General features: G+C 48.3%; 1 protein-coding gene across 16 annotated transcripts in view; it reads right to left on the bottom strand.

Moving 5' to 3' along the window:
* LOC105492003 (golgin subfamily A member 6C-like) overlaps nt 1-22,089 on the bottom strand; it is a 42,110-nt gene that overhangs the window by 8,702 nt on the left and 11,319 nt on the right. For 3 of the 16 annotated variants that reach the window (XR_011626374.1, XR_011626373.1, XM_071101047.1), the window contains exons 2-5: nt 21,668-21,784; nt 20,015-20,077; nt 18,823-18,906; nt 16,928-17,019 (exon numbers count right to left, since the gene is read on the bottom strand). Coding sequence is in view for 13 of the 16 variants with exons in the window: in XM_071101047.1 (XP_070957148.1) it covers nt 16,928-17,019; nt 18,823-18,906; nt 20,015-20,077; nt 21,668-21,784 (356 nt within the window). In the remaining 3 variants the exon portion in view is untranslated. The other 13 variants (XM_071101041.1, XM_071101048.1, XM_071101046.1 and 10 more) reach the window with 12 other exon arrangements.

Genomic DNA, 22,089 nt, shown 5'->3' with positions numbered 1-22,089 from the left:
TGGCATTCGTCAGACAACAAATCGAGGCCTTCCAGGCCAAACCTATACAGGTCCATTATCATCGCCTTGAGATGACTGAAAATGGTGAGTCTTATTTGCCTTAATAAGACCACCTCTCCTGTGTGCTGAACTGGACAGTCAATGACGGGTAAGAGGACACTATCTCCATCGGAGCCTAAGACAGGAGGGCCGCCCTTGCTGCTGCCTTATCCCATGACGGGCCTAGAAGGTGGGGATGAGTTGACCCAACCTAAGACAGGCGCAGTTCCCGAGGGGTCGTTTTCTCATCATAAAATAATTAAAAGGGGGACCTGTCCGGAGCTGCACGCCCCGGCCATAGCGAGTAGTAGCTGACGATTGAAGACGCCTGAGCTATGTTCGTTTCCACCCCACACCTTCTCCCTATCTTTGCCTTTTTTCCCTGTATTAATACCTCATAAAAGATGGCGCTCTTCCTGCTTCTTCTTCACCTATTTTTCCCGCGCCCGTGAAAATTACTACCTGACAGCGCAGGTGCAACATGACGTTCGACCAGAGAAACCAATACCTACTTGGTCACGCCCTCTGCGATGAGATCATCTCCGCCTCTGGCCCAACCCCTTTCCCTCCAAGTGTATATAAGGCACTGCATTACCGCCATTAAAGAAGACTTGATCAGAGCACTGTCTTGTCTTCATTCCTCGTATCTCTTGTTCCCCAAATTCCCACCCCCTCCTCCAGGGCCTGCTTCGACTATCCCGCGGGCCGGGAGAAGGTAGGGCTTCTGGCTTCTAAGGCCGAGGCCCAGCACACCTCTCCCTCCCCTTGCCTGCAGCTGTTGTCACACATCAGAAGTGAGTTTTTCCCTGAGGAGCTGGAGGCGCAGCTCCTTGGGCTGGACCAGGTGGCCAATCCAAACAAGTCCTTGTGTGTCCCCACCAGCTGGGTCTTCTCACACCATGCAGCAGCTGGGGGCACAAGGATACCCTGTGGGATTCCAGGGATGAGCCCTCCCCAAGGTTCCCACAGCAGCACTGCCACCCCCAGACCTGCCACAAGCCCCGTGTCCATCCAGCCTTCGAGAACCTGGCCCCTCACACATACCTGCCCCACTCCTCACACCTGGCTTTGCTGTGAAAAGTGGTACTGGTTCCACCTGGGCCAGCTGGAGAAGGGCCTCTGGAAATCACCATTTTGGGGATTCATTCCAATCATTCATTTATTCACCAAATACCCACTGTCCACTTTTCTGTACCAGGCCAGGGGTGATGGTAAAGCGGAACACATGTTACAAGCTTTCCTCTCTTTAGAGACAGGCAGGCGGACTCTCACACCATAAGGTGCCCTCTGGGCCAGGGAGTGCCCAGGGTTGCATGCAGGGGAGGGCCTCGCCCACAGGAGGTGCTGGTGGGTACGGACGTGGAGGCCGCCACGGAGTGACCGTGTCCAGACAGAGGACCTAACATGTGCACAGGCCCAGGGTGTGACCTGGGGCAGGTGCGGGGCTGCTCTATCTGGAAGGCTTCCTGACTCTGCCAACGATAGGCCGTGGCTGGATAAGGCTTCATGTCAATTTTTAACATTTAATACATTTTGATTATGTAACTAAACATTATTGTGATAAAAATTATGAAATATAGAAAAGTTAAAAACACAAAAGACCAGCAAACACCTTCTCTCCCTAAATAACCGCTTCAAAAGTGTTTTCTGACTTTTTTCCCCATGTATCTGCAGCTATAAACATAAGCTGCACAAGATAGTATCCTTCCCCATATTCTGTTTTGGAGCTGGAGTTTTCACTCAGCAGTGAATAGAGGCAGGCTTTAAACAGGCCAGGCATTGTGAGGGCCCAGGGAAAGGAGACTGACCATGTTGCTGGGTGACCTTGGGCAAGTCTTACCCTCCTCAGTGCCTGGATTTTCTCAGTGTAATAAAGGGGAGGAAGTGCTGTAGTAGGACCCCATCAGCGCTTTCCAAACTCAGAACCGCCACGTGGAGCTGTGTGAGCTGTCACTGCACAGCCCCAGGGGCACGAGCATTCTTGTCATAGCCTCTGTGAGTGGGGCTCCTGCCCAAAAGTGTGGTGTGCGAGCCTGGGGCCCACAAGAGGATTTCAGGTGATATGCAGATGCATTTAGTTTTACCATTACCTTCTATTTGTAGTAAATGAGACCGATTCTCACCATGAGGGTTTGTTAAACCACAGATCACTGAACCCACTCCTTAGAGGTTCTGATTCAGGAGGTCTGGGGTGGCACCTGAGAATCTGCATTTCTAATGTTCTCAGGTGATGGTGATGCTGATGCTGCTGGCTCAGGGACCACAGTTTGAGAACCACTAACCACAGATTTCCTTTTATTCATTCATTTATTTAAGGCAGTTTTGCTCTGTCATCCAGGATGGAGTATAATGGAGCAATCACGGCTCACAGCAGCCTCAACCTCCCAGGCTCAAGCAATCCTCCTGCCTCACTTCCCGAGTTGCTGAAACCATAGACGCACACCACCATGCCCAGATATTTTTGTAATTTTTGTAGAGACAGAGTTTCACCATGTTGCTTAGGCTGGTCTCGAACTCCTGGGCTCAAGCAATTCACCCGTTTTGGCCTCCAAAAGCAAAAGTTTCCTTTTAAAATACATTTATTTAAGTTTTAAAAATGTGTTGACTTAAAGCACATGAATAGATCTTCAACACTAACTACTGAAGAAATGCAAATTAAAACCATAGTAAGATATCATTATATATCTGTTAGAACAGCTCAAATCAAACAGTGATAATATCAAATATTGGCGAGGATGCAGACAAAACTCTCTCATATATTGCTAGTGGGAGTATAAAATGGCACAGACACTCTAGAAAATAGTTTGGCAGCTTCTTTAAACAGACACCTCAATATATGACCTTGCAATTGCTCCTGGGCATTTGTACCAGAAAATAAATAAACTGATGTCTGCACAAAAACTCACACATGATTGTTCATGGCAGATTTATTTGTCATAGCCCCAAACTGGAAACAGCCAAATACCCCTACTAGGTGAATTGTAAAGCAGACTGATACACCTATTTAATGAAATGTTATTCAACAATAAAAGGGGGGCCAGGCACAGTGGCTCACACCTATAAACTCCGCACTTGGGAGGCCGAGGCAGGCAGATTGCCTGAGGTCAGGAGCTTGAGACCAGCCTGGCCAACATGGTGTAACCCCATCTTTACTAAAAATACAAAAAAATCAGCTGGACCTGGTGAGGGGCACCTATAATCCCAGCTGCTCAGGAGACTGGGGCAGGAGAATTGCTAGAACTCGGGAGGCAGAGCTTGCAGTGAGCTGAGATCGTGCCACTACATTCCAGCCTGGGTGACAGAGTGAGACACCATCTCAAACAGAAAAAAAAAAAAACAATAAAAAACAATAAAAAGGAACATGCACAACTTGGATGGATCTCAAAGGGCATTTGCTGAGTAGGAAAAAAAAAAAAAAAAGCCAGTCTCAAAAGGCCACATACTGTGTGATTCCATTTATGTAATGTTCTTTTTTTCTTCGTTTGGTTTTGTTTTGTTTTTGAGATGAACTCTTATTCTGTGGCCCAGACTGGAGTGCAGTGGCACCATTTTGGCTCATTTCAGCCTCTGCCTCCTGGGTTCAAGTGAGTCTCATGCCTCAGTTTCCCCAGTAGCTGGGAGCACAGGTGTGCACCATCATTCCTGGCTAATTTTTGTATTTTTAGTAAAGACAGGGTTTTGTCACGTTGGCCAGGCTGGTCTCAAACTCAAGGCCTCAACGGTTCCACCTGCCTCAGCCTCCCAAAGCACTGGGATTATAGGTGTGAGCCACCGTGCCAGGCCTTCATTCATTCATTCATTGACAGAGTCTCACCCTATCTCTCAGGCTGGACTGCAATGGCAGGATCACTGTAGCCTCCACCTCCCAGGTTCAAGTGATTCTCCTGCTTCAGCCTCCCGTGTAGCTGGAACTACAAGCTGGTGCCACCATGCCTGGATAATTTTTGCTTTTTATAATGTTCTTGAAGTGAGAAGATTATAAAGACAGAAAGCAGATTAGTGGTTGCCAGGAGTAGGAATAGTGGAGGGAAAGAGCCTGGAATGAGTGCAGAGGAATAGCAGGAGGGGAATTTTTGTGGTGGTGGAACAGTTCTGTATCTTGATTGTAGTGGTGGTTAAAAGAGTCTACATATGTGATAAAATGGCATAGACCTAAACACATGACATTGTTAGATATTGTTCTACATTTATACAAAATAGAACCTTTGGAGGAAACCGAGTGGAGAGTACATGAAGCCTTTCTGTACCATCTTTGACATTTCCTCTGAATCTATATTTCCAAATAAAGGGCTAAAATTTTTAAAGTTGCTTTAGACAAAAATATTGAATAAAAATAATGTTCATTGTATGCAGATCTGGCAAACCTTTGACACATTGAATGACTGGCATCTCTAATCCATCCAATAGCCAATTGCCCCTGGCCAGGCCCTGTCCTAAGCTAGGTCACCTGCTGGAAGATAGGACTCTGGACTCTCTCCTACTTGATTTTGGGGTAGAGATGCCAGATAAAATATAGGATACCCAGTTAAATTTAGATTTCTGATAACAAATAAACTATTTTTAATACGTTTGTACCATGCATATTTAGGACATACTTACACTAAAACTTATTTCTCTAAATTCTTTTTTCACTGTCTTCACAGGTGTTGATATTTCTCTAAATTCTTTACGTATGTAGTTACTTTAAAGCTCTTGCTTGCTAATTCCAATGTGTGAGCCATTTATGGGTTTTGTTGTTTATTTGTTTTGAGATGGAGTTTCACTTTTGTAGCCCAGGCCAGAGTGCAACGGCACCATCTCGGTGCACTGTAACCTCCACCTCACCTGGCTGGTCTTGAATTCCTGACCTCAGGTGATCTGCCTGCCTCAGCCTCCCAAAGTGCTGGGATTACAGGTGTGAGCCACCATGCCTGGCCCTTTTGTTTGTTTCTTTGAGATAAGATCTCACTCTGTTGTACAGGCTGGAGTGCAGTGGCTTGATCTCAACTCACTGCACCTCCACCTCCCAGGCTCAAGCCGTCCTTTCACCTCAGCCTTCCAAGTAGCTGGGAACACAGGCACCTGCCACAAGCAGTCCTGACTGGTTTCATGGAAGGCAATTTTTCCACTGATGGGGTCAGGGGTGGTGGTTATGGTATGAAACTGTTCTACTTCAGATCATCAGGCATTAGGTTCTCATAAAGAGTGTGAAACCTAGAGCCCTCGCATGTGCAGTTCACATTAGGGTTCACGCTCCTGTGAGAATCTAATGCCTGCTGATCTGACGAGGGGCGGAGCTCAGGCAGTAACGCTCACTGCCCACCACTCACCTCCTGCTGTGCAGCCTGGTTCCTAACAGGTCACCGACTGGTACAGTCCACAGCCTGGGGGTTACGGACCCCTGCACACCCCCACACCTAATTTTTGAATTTTTAGTGGAGATGGGGTTTTGCCATGTTGCCCAGGCTGGTCTCAAAGTCTTGAGCTCAAGTGATCTACCTGCCTTGGCTTCCCAAAGTGCTGGGATTACAGGCATGAGCCTCCATGCACAGTGGGTCTGTTTGTATTGACTGGTTTTCTCTTTAGGATATATTTTCTCACTTTTTCACACATCTAGTATGTACTCAGCTGTCGAATGTTGTGAACATTCATTGTAGAGATGTGGATTATGTTATCCTGCTCTAGTGTTGAGTTTTATTTTGGCAGGGAATTAAATTACTGATGGGTTAACTTGATCATGTGTGTCAGACTACATTTTAGGTTTTGTTAGGGTGAGCTGTTGTTCAGTTTTGCCCTTATTCCTGGGGTATCTTCCTTAATCCCAAGGCATGGCCTTCTAGGCCCTCCTGGGAGTATCTGGGATATTCATCGAGGCCTGAGATTCCAAGAGTGGACACTCTGGCTGAACCAGAATTCAGATGTGTCTCCAGCACTCTGTGACCACTGAAATTGCTGTTTAGCTTTCAGCTCCCCATTGGCTGTTCTGCGCTGGGCCTTGCAGAGTCTCAATCCACACATTCATAGTGTGAGATTTGGCCAAGGACTTGCAGCAAACTCTATAAGATTTCTGGGGCTCCTTCTCTGCAACTCCATCCTTTCTGATACTCTGCCACATACATTTTAGCAGCCCTGAGCAGCAGTCTCTGTTTCCTCCACCAAACAACACTGAACCCTTCGGGCTGGACTCTGTTTCCTCATGCTGTCCTTGAGGGTTTGGAAACTTTCTCCACCAGAAAAATGTAGCAGTCCCTTCATGTGATTCCCTTCTCACAGATTGTACCTGGAACTGCCTATTGCCCAATGCCTGAAGACAATTTCTTCATGTACTTTGCGCAGCTTTGTAGTTGTTTATGCTGGGAGACTATCATCAATACAGGTACTCCATCGTGGCCACAATTTGAAGTACTATTAATATCATATTCATTCTATTCTAAAAGTAGAGAAGACAAAGACCAACAATTCTAAGAAAAATGGAAAGTTCAAACGGGAAAAATAAAGTTCAAAGAAAAAGAAATGCAAATGCTGCTGACACACAGGATAAAATGTTTAACTTCCCTGTTAATAAGAAAGATACAATTTTAGGCTGGGCGCAGTGGCTTACACCTGTAATCCCAGCACTTTGGGAAGCTGAGGTGGAAGGATCTCTTCAGGCCAAGAAGTGGAGGTGGCAGTGAGCTCAGATAGTGCCACTTGGGGTTACAGAGCGAGATCCTGTCTCAAAAAAAAAAAAAAAAAGATTCAGATGTAAACAACATCCTGCAACCTCTACCTGTGGCCCTGATTGTTAACAGGGACCAGATTTGCCTCCAACCTTTAATAACTAGAAAAATGGAACAAAATATATAAAACAATAGTTTTCAGACATTGGAGAACGGTCGAGCAGAAGTATAATCCCTAAAAGAAGGTGAACCCTACAGTGTTCACCCTCGGAAGCAATTACAGGCTCCAGCACAGGGAGGGGAATCCAAAGTCCAGTGGTCGTGGTGGATTGAGGAGACAGAGATCAGAGCTTGGGAAGGTCTTCAAGGCCAGTAGAATCTGTGAGGTAGAGTACCGGGGATGAGGTGGGAGAAGAGAGCGCGTGTGCTCTGGAGACTTATGGAAGATGCCCTCAAGCCCTTGGCAAAGGGCTGATATGGACATATGTGAGAAGAAAGGACACAGGGAAAGAACCTCCAGAAAGCAGACCGAAGAATTCCCAGAGCTCACAACAGGCTAGAGATAACTCATATTTTCACTGGTCAGAATGAAAACACCTCATAACACTTAGGAAATGGAAGGGAAGCTTTAGAAAAGTATTGCCTTAATAGTGGGGCTAAATGAGCACTGGAGTAAAGGCTTCTCTGAAACTGTCCGAACAAAGATTGAAAGCAAATCTTGATAGATCCAACTTATTTCAAGTAACTAGTGCTGGAACAGAGTCCCACACTATTTAAAGGAAAACAAAATCTAACAATCACAACACAAAAACACAATGTCTACCAGTCAATAAAAAATCACCAGGCAATGGCCAGGCACAATGGCTCATGCCTGTAATCCCAGCACTTTGGAGGCCGAGGGGTGCAGATTGCCTGAGGCCAGGAGTTCAAAGCCAGCCTGGCCAACATGGCTAAATCTTGTCTCCACTAACAATACAAAAATTAGCTGGGAGTGGTGGTACCCAACTGTAGTCCCGGCTACTTGGGAGGCTGAGACATGAGAATCACTTGAACCCAAGGAGACAGAGATTGCAGCTAGGTGAGTTCACACCACGGCACTCCAGCCTGGGTGACAGAGTAAGATCCTATCAAAAAAAAAAAAAAGGCAAACTAGAGCCTATAGCCAGGAAAGAAATCAATCAATGGAAATAGGCCCCAGAGATGATGTAATTAGTAGATACGGATGTTAAAAAATATATTATAAATATGTTCCATATGTTCAAGAAGGCTAGAAAAATCTGAACATGATGAGAAGAGAGAAATGGAAGATATATTGAAAAAAAAAGCAAAAACCTCACAGGCTGGGTGTGGTAGCTCACACCTGTAATCCCAGCACTTTGGGAGGCTTAGACATAAGGATTCCTTGAGCCCAGGAGTTCAAGACCAGCCTGGGCAATGTAAGGAGACCTATCTCTATAAGTAATTTAAAAATTAGCCAGGCATGGTGGCATGAACCTGTAGTCCCAGTTACTCAGGAGGCTGAGGCAGGAGGATCACCTGAACACAGGAGGTCGAGCTTTCAGTAAGCTGTGATTGCACCACTGTACTCCAGCCTGGGCAACACGGTGAGACCTTGTCTCAAAATAAAACAAAAAAGTATTACTAGAGATGAAAAAGTCAACTGTGCAGATATGGGATTAAAAGCAGTTAAAGTCAGTGAGGCCAAGTGTGGTGGCTCATGCCTGTAATCACCCCAGCACTTTGGGAGGCCGAGGCAGGAGGACTGTCTGAGGCCAGGAGTTTGAGACTAGCCTGGGCAATATAGTGAGGCCTCATCTCTAGACAAAAGAAAAAAAAAAACAGAAGAAGAGAAAAGAAAAGAAAAAAAGTTTTCAAAAACTTTAATGAAGAAAAGATAAAGACTTTTTTACACAAAAGCCAGGCTGATCACCGGCAGGCCTAAACTCTGAGAAGTGTTAAAAGCAGCTCTTTGGTCAGAAGAAAAAGGACACTAGATAGAAATTTGGATCTACATACACAAAGGAATGGAGACCACTGACATCATAAATACATGGATACATTGAAAAGATCCTATTTTCTCATTTTTTGATGTCTAGAAATCATTGAGGCAAAACTAGTAACATACTGTGGGGTTTATAACATGTGGAAGTAAAATGATGACAAGAATAGCACAAGGGACAGGTGGGAAAATGTAAGAATACTACCATAAGGTGGCGGTCACAGTTGAGGGAGGTGATAAATCTCTGTGATTCCACCTGGAATACTGCGTTGCTCCTGGAAGTGGGAAGAGGGAGTTTCAGAGACTTCCCCTGGGCTCTTCCTACTATAGGGGCTCATACCCACAGGTCAGGGAGTAAAGTGACAGCTCTGTTAGCTTCTACGCATACTCACATCAGTTGCATATTTACTGACAGAGAAATGACAACCGGATGGGGCTGCGGCCTCTTCATCCAGGGTTCCATTTATTACGGAGCCTTCATGTGTCCTCAGTCTTGTTGGGGAGGGGACATGGTGGCATTGTGGATCTTATGGTGTCAGGGTCAGCTCTAATACTACATAAATGACCCTCAGTCTGGGTGTTCCCTTTTCATCAGTTACTGTTACTCTTATCAATGACCCCAGATCCTTCTGGAGAATAATTAATGAATACCATGTGTTAATGTTGTAGGATTTTTTCCACGAATACCCAGCCTCCCCTACAATCCATGAGCTGTAGGTCTCAATTGTCTCAGTCTGAAAACTGGCTAGGAAATTGCGATTTTGTGTTACAGCCTTCTGCGGGCCAGATCTCGTTGTTGTTTCCTGCCACCACCTGGCATCTGCTGTTCTCGCCTTCCACCATTCCCACTGACACCATGAAGCCTGGTCTCATGGCAGCATCTCCTCTTGTCGATCCTGGCCTACAAAGGATAGTGCCACTGAGTCTCTGAAAGATTCAGGTGCCCTTCTCACTAGTGCCTTCCTTGTTAGCCTAGAGAGGGGAGTTCCTGTGAGGCCTCCAAGGGCGCATAGGCAAGTGGTGGATTCTGAATCTGCTGGCATATAACGAACCATTCCAACATTCCTACCTCCCTGTACTTTCCAGCTTCTCTGATGCTTTGCCAATGCAGTTCTATAATCTCTATCTAATTCACTGCAGCAACTGTTCCATCCACATTTCAAGGAGCCACTCCAGCAGTGTGTTAGAGCCCGAGGTGTCCTTGCCAAGTCATTAAATCCTGAGAGTGCTCCCAGGTCAGTGTATTCTCATGTATACAGCCTTTAGTCTCCCACCCATGTGGGACAGCCTAGAGTAAAAGTAGCAGTATCCTGAAAGTAGCAGAACAGCAATTGATCAAGTGAACCCAAGATATGACTAAAACTATCTCTGATGGCAAAGCCTTTGATGACAAGAGTCTGGCTCATAGAAAGATAGCCCTGAGCATGGCACTTCTGACCAAATCCCTCGCTCTGACCTACTGAGCTTATGAGTCCAGCCTTGCTCACAGTTGGGGTTGGAGGAAGACCTCATGGAGTCCACGCGATAACTGCACTTCCTGGTTGCCTGTCACTGCTGATTCCACCCACACCGTCCTCTGCCCCAGCCAGCCCAGCCCTGCCATGCCCTGCCATTGCAGTCAGGCCTCTTTGGGGGTGAGTGACAGAAAATTCACTTGAGTTGGCTTAGGCAAGAGGGGAAGCTCATTGGTCAGTAAGTTAGCCACGGGCAGAACAGGGAACAGTTGGGTCTCAGGAATACCTGGACTCAGAGTCACCAGCACTGTTAGGATTTGCAGGCTCCTTCCCTTGTGTCCGTCTCCACCTCAGTCTGCAGATCAGTTTTGTGATCTCAGAACAACTTTCCCCACAAGGTTGGAGTCAGATTGCTGGCAGTACGAGGCTTCCATCATCCTGGTTTTGACTCCAAGAAAGGATGGGACTCCCCTCCATTAGTTCCGATTCAGAAAATTCCAGAAAAAAGTTTCTGCTTGGTCTGGTCTGGGTTGGCTGGGTAGCTGGGACACAAACTGCCAAGCCTTCTAGTGTCATGTGTTTGAAGTAGGGTGGGGAGATGTGTTACTTCAGTGTGCCATGCCAAAATACCACACACTGGGTGGCTTAAACCACAAACATTTATTTCTCACAGTTCTGGAGGCTGGGGAATCCAAGAACAAAGTACCAGCAAGGTAGGTTTCATTCTGAGACCTCTTCTCTTGTCCCGTAGGTGGCTGCCATATTGTGTGCTCACGTGACCTCTTCTTTGTATTTGTGCAGAGAGAGTGAGTGAGGGCACTCTCTGATGTCTCGACTTATAAGGACACTAATTCTACTGAATCAGAGCCCCACCCTTAGGACATCATTTAACCTTAATGACTTCTTAGAGGCCTCATCTCCAAATACAGCCATGCAGAGGGTTAGGGCTTCAACATAGGAATTTGGAGGAGACAGAGACTTTCAGTCCATGATGGGAAGAAAAACTATTCATGAGAAAAGGGGTGCAGTGCCCAGAAAAGGGGGCAGACAAAATGTTCTCTCCATTTTCCCAATATGCATCTCACACACACACACACACACACACAGCCCTACCTTTGTCCCTTCCCCACAAGGCCACTCCACATCCCATGATTATTTATCTACCTCCTATCCTGCTCTCTGGAGCTGCCCCCTCCCCTAAGTTGTCCTGTGGCTCACTGAATGCTGCATACAGGTAGGTGCATGTAAATGTAACCCGGGGCCTCCTGGACCATGTGTGTCCTGAGCCCAACTATGGGACTGGGCAGGAAGTGGGCCTCACCCATGTCTATTGTCCTCAGGCAGAACCTAGCCCTGGGACATGAGCTCAGTGGGTGCTGCAGCTTTGTTGGATTCACCTCAGGCCCCCTTTCCCTACATCCACTTATAAGGTTCCCAGGGCCTTGATACCTCTGTCCTTGGAAGAAAAGAATGCAATTACCCAGCTTACATGAACCTGCTGGTGGCTTCCTGCAATAGAATCACATAATTTTCTAGTTCAAGAGTCTACCAAGTGACTAGCACAGTGAACGAAGAAAGACCTACAACAAGGCATATCACTGGGAAATTCCAAGAACCCAAAGAGAGAAAATCCTAACATCTTCCAGAGAGAAAAGACACGTCATATGTAAAGAGCCAAGACTCTGCATGACACCAGCTTCTTCCCAACAACACTGGGAACTAGAAAGTAATAGAGCAATATTTCCCAATGTGAGGAGAAGGTACATTTAAATTACAGCATTACATCCAGTCAAACTACTAATCAGGAGTTGCGGTAGAACAATGACATCCTAAAATTCATGAGGGTCAGAAAGCTTGGCTTCCATTCATTCTTTCCTGGAAGCCACTGGAAGCTGTGCTGCAACACAACGAGAGGATAAACCAAGGAAAAAGATCTGGGGCCAGGGAACAAGAGATGCACACAGAAGTAAGCAGGTAGAGTTGATCTACTACCTGCTTGAAAAAACTATTTAAAAATCCCTAACCCAAAGAAGGCCAGAGCTCTCATGAATCTCACCCAACAGATTTCAAAGTCAAAGCTGAGGGCATTTGAAATCAAAGCCTGGCTAGACAGAGATGAGGCTCCTGGGAAGGAACAGGTGCAGTCCTGCTCAGGCTGCAGTGTCCTTGGGCTGCAGCTGGATAAGGGCTCCCTGTGGGCCACAGCTTCTAGGGACAGAGTTTGGGGTAGTTTGACTGTCTGATTTGTAGGACTCTGGTGATGAGCTCAGCTGGGAAACTGTGTGGTAATGGGAAGGGAATGGTTTTGCTTTTCCAAATCGTCTACCCACTGCATGCTTGGATCCACATTGGAACTCAGTGTGGAAACTGCCTTTGAACAGCCTACGCCTGAACTCTGGGCCATATGTCCAGTTTCCCAGCCTCCAGCTTTGTTTATTCTTTACCCCCAGCCATCACTGATGCCAGATCCATCCTCCCAAATATCCTTTCATCGTGTTACCCTCCCCACCACCTCATGGCACCTTCTACACAATAGGAAATGCCTTCCACCTCAGCCTGGCATTCAAGTTTCTTTTGATGTGGCTCACCTCTCACCAGCCCACCTCTCACCACTCCACCACATCTCCCTGTGGGCCCTGCTAAATTGGATCAATTTTTTCTATCCATGAGCTGAACTTTCCCACCTCCATACTGTTGCTTACACTGTGAACTTCCTGTTAATGTTCTCTCTCTCTCCCCCCACCAAGTCCAAATGCTATAAACTAAATTGTGTCTCCCCAAAATTCATACTTGGAGCCCTAACACCCTATGTGATTGTATTTGGAAACAGGCTCTTAGGAAGTAAAGTTAAGTGAGGGAAGAGGGGCAGAGTAAGATGGCTCATAGTTGTCTCTACCAATCCTTCCCCCTGCAAGAAAATCAAATGTAACAACAGTCTCCACCAGAAAACCATCTTCATAAGAACCAAAAATCAGGCAAGGACTCACAGTACGTGGGTGGTTTAACTTCATGTCGCTGAAGGAGGCACTGAGGAGGGTAGGAGAGACAGTCTTGAAACACCAATGTCACCCCTGCCCTTTCCCCTCCCCCAGCAGTCACCGCTGTGGGGCTGAGAATCTGTGCATCTAGGGGAGGGAGAATGCAGCAACTGTGGGACTTTGCCTTGGACTCAGTGCTGCCCTGTCACAGCAGAAAACAAAACCAGGTGGAACTCACGTGACACCTGCCCATGGAGGGAGCATTTAGGCCAGTCCTACGCAGAGGGCTTCACCCATCCCAGTAGTTACAAGGCTTGAGGCTTGGGTTTTCACAAGCCTTGGCATGGCAGGCTATTATGCTCTGGGGCCCTAAATAAACTTGAAAGGCAGTCTAGACCATAAGGACTTCAACTCCTAGGGAAGTCCTAATGCCATGCTGGGCTCAGAGCCAGTGGACTCAGGGAACACAAGACCTAGAGAGACACCAGCCAGGGCAGCCAAGGGAGTGTTTGCACGACCCCTCCCCCAACCCCAGGCAACGCAGCTTGCACTAACTCAAGTGACTCCCTTTTGCTTGAGGACAGGAAGGGGTAAAGAGGACGTTATCTCACATCTTGGACAGCAGCTCAGCCACAGTAGGACAGAGCACCTGTCAGAGTTGAGAGGCCCCCATTCCAGGACCTAGCTCCTGAATTAGCTTTCTAGATATACCCTGGGCCAGAAGGGTGCATCTTTTGCCTTAAAGGAAAGATTCTAGACCTGGCAGGATTTATCACCTGCTGACTCAAGAGCCCTTGGGCCCTGAATAGCCAACAGTGATACCCAGGTAGTATGCGATGGGCCTGGAGTAAGGCTCTGAGACATGCTGGCTTCAGGGGAGACCCAGCACATTCCCAGCTATGGTGGCTGTGGTGAGAGACTTCTTCTACTTAAGAAAAGTAGAGGGAAAGGTAAAAGGGACTTTGTCTTGCAACTTAGGTGCCTGCCTGGCCACAATGGGGTAGAGAGCACCAAATGGCCTCTTATGGTCACTGATTTTAGGCCTTGGCTCTTAAACAGCATTTCTGGGCCTGCCCTAGGCCAGAGGGGAGCCCACTGCACTGAAGGGTGAGGCCCAGGCCTGGAAGCATTCACCACAAGTGACTTAGGAACCCTTGGGCCCTAAGTAAACATCAACAGTAGCCTGGCAGCACTCCCTGTGGGCCTGTGGTGGTGGCCACAGGGTGAGGCTCCTCTGCCTGTGGAAAGGGAAAGGCAGAGTGGGAAGGACTTTGTCTCACGGTTTCGGTGTCAGCTCAGCTGCCTTAGAATAAAGCACCAGGTAAATTTCTAAGGTTTTTTACTCCAGTCTCTGGCTCGCAGACAGCATCTCCGGACCCAGCAGGGCCTGAGGGAACTTGTTGCCCTGAAGGGAAAGACACCAGCCTGGCTGGCTTTGCCATCTGCTGACTGGAGCGCCCCAGGGCCTCGAGTGAACATAGGCAATAGCCAGGTAGTGTTGACAGGGCTTTGAGTGAGACCCAGTGCTTTGCTGGCTTTAGGTCTGACCCCGTGCAGTCCCAGTGGTGGTGGCCATAGGGATGTTGTGTCAGTCCACCCCCAGCTCCAAGTGGCTCAGCAGAGAGAGAGAGAGAGACTGTTTTTTTGGAGAGAAATTATAGTTATGGGTAGAGAATAAGGATCTCTACTGTCTGGTAGCCCAGAGAATTCTTCCGGATCTTATCCGAGACCACCAAGGCAGTTCCTCTATCAGTCTGCAAGAACTATAGCATAATTGGGCTTGGAGTATATCTAATAAAGATACACTTTAGATCACAACACCCACATCCTTTCAAATACTTGGATAGGCTGAGAAGTTGGTGGCAGCTTGAAATCAGCCATGGAACATCTGCACCACCAAAAATGGCAAACACTACAGAACAGACTCTGTTCCTGCCCCGACAGAGAGCCCCTTGGGTAACAACAGCACACCACTGCCCCGTCCCTGAGCGGAGCGCTGTGTGTTGCAGCAGAGTGGGGACGGGTGTCTTCTTCCTTGGGCTACAGAATACATATTTCTTTCCTCAGCATATGGATCATTCTCAAGGATAGACCATATCTTAGGTCAAACGACAAGTCTTCAAACATTTTTAAAAATTGAAATAATATCAAACATCTTCTCTGATCACAATGGAATAAAACTAGAAGTTAGTAACAAGACAAATGTTGGAAACTATACAAACACATGGAGATTAAATAATATGCTCTGGAATGACCAGTGGGGTCAATGAAGAAATTAAGAAGGAAACTGAAATCTTTCTTAGATGATAATGGAAACACAACATGTCAGAACCTACGGGATACGACAAAAGCAGTACTAAGAGGAATTTTATGGCTATAAACACCCACTTTTAAAAAGTAGAAAAGCATCAAATAAACAACATAACAATGCACCTTAAAGAAATAGAAAAGCAAGAGCAAAGCAAACCCAAAATTATTAGAAGAAAAGAAATAATACAGATCAGAACAGAAATAAAGGAAATTGAAATGAAAAAAACAAAGCATCCATGAAAAGAATAGTTGGTTTTTGGAAAAGATAAACAACATTGACAAACTTTTAGCCTAACTAAGACTAAGACAAAAAGAAGACCCACATGAATAAAATCAAAGATGAAAAAGGAAACATTACAACTGATACCGCAAAAATTCACAGGATCACTAGTGGCTATTATAAGCAACTATATACAAAGAAATAAGAAAACCAACTAAAAATGGATCAATTTCTAGACACATCCAGCCTATCAAGATTGAACCATGATGAAATCCAAAACTTGAACAGTAACAAATAATGAGATCGAAATGGTAATAAAAAGTCTCCCAGCAAAGAAAATCTGGGACCTAGTGCTTCACTGCTGAATTTTACCAAACATTTAAAGAAAAACTCACACCAACCTTACCCAAACTATTCCAAAACTAGAGAACTTACCCAACTATTCCAAACTCATTCTACAAGGCTAGCATTACTCTGATACCAAAACCAAAGATACATCCAAAACAGAGAACTACAGGTTAATATCACTGATGAATACTGATGCAAAAATCCTCCACTAAATATTAGCAAATTGAATTCAAAAATACACTAAAGTTGGGGTGCAGTGTCCCAGGTTCACTCAACCCTTCCCCTTTTCCTGTGTGTGTCTACTTTGGCTGTGCTCCTCGGGGGCAGCAGTGGTGGCAATGTTGGTGTGTGGGCCTCCCAGGACAAGGGGAAAGCAAGTGTGCCCTTCTCGCCTCCTTCCAGGTGTCTGTAGCCTGGCACCAGCTCTGGCCAGGTCTTCAAGCAAGGGACCTGGAGATGTTCTTTTCCAATTTCTGGACTGGGAAATAGAGGCAAATTCTGGGTACTAGAGTCAGAACTAAGACGAGGCTGAATCGGGGGAGTCTGGGGTCCTGAGAGGCAGAGACCAGAAACCTTCTAGAGCGTGTGGGGAGCTGGGTGTGTGTTCCGGCCAGTTGCTTTTCCCTCTGCCTCAATGTTCCAGGTACCCACTTGGAGAGGCTGAGATCCTGGGGATGTCTGGAACCTGGCTGCATGGACTGGCCACCCTGATGCCCTACTTGTAGGGACATTCACAGAACAAATGGGGCAGGGAGGTGGAGCGCAGCCCCTTCCCTTGGGACCTCAGAGAGTGCACCTCTTGGTCAGAGGTGAAATGGTGTCTGACCACTGGCTCCTGGAAGGGGTAAGAAATCAGAAGGTGGGGAAACCAAGAGCATAAGGGAGTCTGGGAGGGACCACAGAGGAAGGTGGCAAAGGAGGTGTAGGGGGAGTCAGCTCACCATGGCCTCCCGGCTCTCCAGGTCCTCCAGGATGCGTGACATGGGCTGAGGCACCTCCTCCTCCTCAGTGTCCAGATGTCCTCCTTCATCTCCTGTGGGGAGGTGGCCAGAGGGGTCCTCAGACAACCCAACTAGGGAGGTACTGTGGGCCCACCTCTCCCCACCCTCACTGTGTAACCCTGACCCAGCCCTTCCCCAGAGGGGAATGAGCTGCTGTTCTTTATTTTTCCTTTTAAGCACCAAGATCTTGCTATATTTCCCAGGCACAGTCCTGCTACCACTTGGTATGGGAGTTCTGACCTGTTCCCTTTCTGATCTGGGCCAGTCCACCCATCCTTAGGCAACCTGGTGGCCCCTCAATCCCAGGAGGTCACCATATTCATGCCGAGCTTAGTGCAGACACCCGGTCGGCATAATGACCAGCTGTTCTAAAGGTCTCTTCCAGCTTCTCAATCCTATGCTGCTGACAGTCCCCCCTTCCTCCTGGGGCTGTCTCCTCCTTCTCTGAGTGGTCTCCTGTACCTTCTCCAGGGAGAGCCATGAGGCTCAACTGGGTCTCTAGCTGCTATTTCTGTTGGCTGGGAGCTTCTAGGCGCTCCTAAGGGGACGGGAAAGAGAGTGAGAAGGCACGGAAGATGCCAGGTCGTCCCTCTTGGGGCTCTGTCCTCAGCAAGTCCCTCCCCTGGGTCTCCTGCAGTTTTGGCAGGCCATCTCAGCCACCGGTTTTCCCCAAGCTTCCTGCTGCTGCAGCGGGTCCACGAGCTGGGTCTGCAGTAACTGCCTGTGCAGCGCCTCCTTCTCAGAGGTCAGCGGCTGATAGGTGGCTACGTACTGCTGCAGGTGACCCAGGTACTAGTCTCGCCGCTGCTCCACCACCAGGAAGACCCTGGGCATGAGGGCACGTGGTGACTCGCTTCCAGATTCTGGGCCCATTAATAGGGTAGCGAGAGCACTGTGGGGCTCTGTCATCTGCCCAGGTCCCTGGCCCCTTGCTCCAGGCCATAGGGAATTCCTCCCTTGCCTAGAACCCCATACTTCCTTCCCCAGCCTAAAATCTCACATCCTTCCTACCATTTAAACTGTAGGCCACAGACTGGTGGAAAACCAGAGGGAGCCAACCACCATCTGCTAAGTGTGCTACAAGCCTAATGCTTTCCATGTATTCTCTCATTTAATCCTCAGCACCTCTGCAAGCAAAATGCTAACTTGCTTTTGAAGTTAACGAAACAGAGACTTAGAGATGCAAAGTAGTTGAATGGTGACCAGTGGAACCCAGGCCGGAATCCAGTTTGAATCTCAGGAGGCTTTTTTGTTTTGTTTTGTTTTGAGACAAGAGTGTCACTCTGTGGCCCAGGCTGGAGTGCAGTGGTACAATCTCAGCTCACTGCAACCTCCACCTCCCAGGCTCAAGCGATTCTCGTGCCTCAGCCTCCTGAGTAGCTGTGATTAAAGGCCTGTGCCACCATGCCTGGCTAATTTTTTTCTTTTTTTTTTTTTTTGGTAATTTTAGTGGAGATGAGATTTCATGATGTTGGCCAGGCTGGTCTCAAACTCCTGACCTCAAGGGATTCTCCTGCCTCAGCCTCCCAAAGTGCTGGGATTATAGGCGTGAGCCACCAGCCCCGGTATAAGGAGCCTCTTATACCACTGTCTCTTCCCCTCTGATTGGGAGGCTCCATGCCTCTAGCTGGGAGTATAATGTCCAGACATGGGAGGAACCCAGGGCTACCCACCTCTAAAAGTCAGAGGGCAGGAAGCAAGAAACAGTCACAGGACTGCCCTGAAGGGTGCTGGCATCGCCTGCCCCCAGGCTGGAGCTGCCTTTGGCCTCACACCTCCCTTCCCCAGAGGCTGGTGCCCGCCTCCCAGCCCTTCTTGGATGGGGCAGAGGTTACCATCTCCTTCACCTCGCTCAGCTTCTTCTCCTGCAGCTCCTTTACTTGCTGCTCCAACTGCGGTGCGCTCTTGTTCTCACTGTTCTGGACAAAGAGAAGCAATCAGCAGCCACCCACTGCAGCTGGAGACCCCAGAACTTGATGTCTGCCTGCCATGTCACGGGGAAAGGTGGAGGCAGGTTAGAAAAATTATCCCCTCTCTCTCATAGTCATCAGAGCAGGGCTCTGGCTCACAGGTTCCTTTAGAAGTACCATTTCATGTGAGGGCTACATATGCCCATTTTACAGGTGGGGAAACAAAGGCATGGAGGGCCAGGGAGGAGGGCAGGCTCCCGTGGTGGGGCAACCCACCAGCTCCTGGAAGTTGTACTGTGCCTCGCCCAGCTGCTCGCCAAGCTCGTGGTTCTGGGAGAGCACGTGGCTGATGGTGGTGCAGTCATTCTGCATGGTATGCATGTGTGTCTCTGCCTGCTCGTCGCAGAGCTTGGCTTTCTGCTCCACTTCCAGCAGCCTCTTCTCGTGCTCCCTCAGCCTCTCCTCCTGCTCCCACAGCATCTCCTCCTGCTCCCACAGCCTCTCCTCCTGTTTCCTCAGCCTCTTCTCCTGCTCCAGCAGCCTCTCCTTCTCTAGCAGCCTCTACCTCCTGCTTTCTCAGCCTTTCTCCCTGTTCCCAGAGCCCCTCCTGCTCCAGCAGTCTCTCCTCCTGCACCGAAAGCCTCTCCTGCTGCAGCAGCCTCTCCTGCTGCCACAGCCTCTCCTCCCACTCCAGCAGCCTCTCCTGTTCCAGGACTATGTAGAACAGTTCTTTTAAAAACTAGACCACAGGCTTGGAAATGACTTGATCTTTACTGACCGAGTTGTATACTGAGCCTACCCCTTGCCCTTTTAAGGGGCACTGTGTGGAATGGCCTGGGCTCCCCACATCGAAACTTCTCATCTTCACCATCCAGTCCTCGAGCTGCTGTGTGGCCTCCAAGCTCTGCGTCCAGTGCTCGCTCCCCACGGTGCCCCCAACTCACCCACAGCAGCTGACTCACCCCAGGCTGCCTCTAACAACCATACACAAAAGCAGCGAGAAATGAGCATGCTGCCTTCTGGGCAGGACACTGCATCCTGCAGAAGGGACCTTCAGGCTCACTCCTGCATCTGGGAAGCCAGGCTGCCAGGGGACGGGGCAGCTCATTGGACTCACCCTGTCCTCTTCCTGCTGCTGCATGGAGACAGCAGAGGGAGCCTGCTCCAACTCTCCAATACGCTGCAAGGAATATTGCAAGTGGCTGGTCAGATCCTTGGATTCTCCTGTAATGAAAGAGGTTGAGATGGGGCCCAATGGACTCCCCCTAAAGACCTGTCAAAGTGCTACGTTGAAGGATAACAGGGTGCCAGATTCCCACCCTCGAAGGGAGTGGCGGCACGTTTAGTATGGTAAACTGTGGTCTTCAAGTCTGCCTTTTCCAACATGAGGATGTTGATTGTCTGGAATTGAACCTTTGGGAGAAAAGCCAAGCAAGCACTGAAAGAGAAGGAAAGAAACATTCTTGGGAGGACAGGAGAAAACTCCACACCTTCCACTCACCCCTAACTGCTCTGTTTGTGCTTTGTGTATTTCCATAGTTTGCTTTCTTTTCCTATAGGAAGAGGAAGACAGAGCCCTTACCCGAAGGAGACAGAGATGGCACAGCAAGAGACATGCCACCAGCATGCCACCAATGCCCCAGGCCAGGCCCACCCATGGGACCAGGTTACCGGGGGATAACCTGGAAGGATGGGGTAGAATCTGAGGGGTGAGCCTTCTTCCCCAGGCTGGGAGTGGGCGACATGAGACTGGCACCTCTACATTTGAGTGCCTCCCAAACGCAGCAGTCATGAATTCCCCCCAAACCCAGCATTTATATCGTGAACAAAAAAAAAAAAAAAAAAAAAAAAAAAAAAAAAAAAAAAAAAAAAAAAAAGTTACTTCTTCCAGCTGATGTTCCACTTGTTTCTTCTGTTGTTTCTGTGGGGAAAGTCAAATTCAGGTGACTGACGGGGCTCTATTCCCCAGACCAGGATGTGGTAGGCGGGGGCCAGGAATGGATTTTAAAGGCAAAGTTCTCAGGCCAAGTGGCAACACGAACTGGTCAACTCTCCTCAAGCTCCCAAAGACAGAGGATTTGGGTCTTTGTTGGTTTTCGCCAATAGCCACAGAACTCAAAATCTGAATCTGGATTCTCTCGAAAGGACAGTAACATAAACCTCTAGAGATGGAGTCTGAGAAAGGCCCACCCTTCTGCCAGCTTGTGATTTAGAAAGGTGTGTTCATTCAACGAATATTTACTGAGCACATACAAGCCAGGTACGGTTCTTCACAGCAGAGATACAGAACAGAAAAGGACAGACGAGAGCCCTTGGCCCTGAGGTTTCCATTCTAGGGTCCCAAATCTCCGACTCTCAGAGCTAACAGAGACCTTTGATACTCTCTACCTCCTCTGGAAACATGAGCCAACGGAGGAGAGGTGGCTTGTCCAGACTCAAGGGCAAATTAGAGACTGAGTCAGGGCAGAAATATGGGGCCCCTGACAACCAGTCAGACTAGTGCTTCCCTGAGAGGTGACAACCCCAGGGTGTGTGTGGCAAGGACTGGAGCAGGGGTGTCTGAAGAAGAGAGAGTTGGCAAAGAAGGGAGTGACAGAAGAGCCATGCTGCATCCTCCTTGTTCTGGGGTCCCCTAGGTGAGGCCTGGGTGCTTCAGCTCCCCATCTGCCCATTGGACCAGGGGCCCTCAGCCCCTTTCTTCAGAGCCCCAAGGGGAAACTAAGGCCCAAGATTGGCAGCGTGGAATCAGGAGACCCCAGTGGACTCTTACCAATGATTCTACGTTTTCATTGAGTTGATTGATTGTTGCGGAGCTTGAGTCCAGGGCTACTTCCAGTTCTTGGTACCGGCTCTGAGGCGCATGCAGAGAGGAGGAGTTGGAGGAGGACTGCGGGGAGAGGTAGAGAGAACAATCATTAGGGCTGGGGTGTATGTGGACTGTCTCAGTTGGCAGAGGGGCACCCAGCTCCCGCTGTGAGAGGAGGTTGGAGGGCTGGCCTTCAGGGTCACTGCACCCTGGCCCAGGGCCTCTTACCTCCTGATCCTTCAGGGTAGCAGATGATGCAGGGGTAATAAAAATGAGAAATTCAAAGAAACAAAAACTTACATGGGAAACATCTCTATACGGATATAGAGAAAGTATAAAAACAGCAAGAGACCATGCACAGTGGCTCACGCATGTAATCCCAGCAC

Source organism: Macaca nemestrina, chromosome 7, assembly GCF_043159975.1.
Source record: "Macaca nemestrina isolate mMacNem1 chromosome 7, mMacNem.hap1, whole genome shotgun sequence".
Classification (NCBI taxonomy): domain Eukaryota; kingdom Metazoa; phylum Chordata; class Mammalia; order Primates; family Cercopithecidae; genus Macaca; species Macaca nemestrina.
Note: the sequence above shows the minus strand (reverse complement) of the source record. Positions and strands in the feature narration are given on the sequence as shown.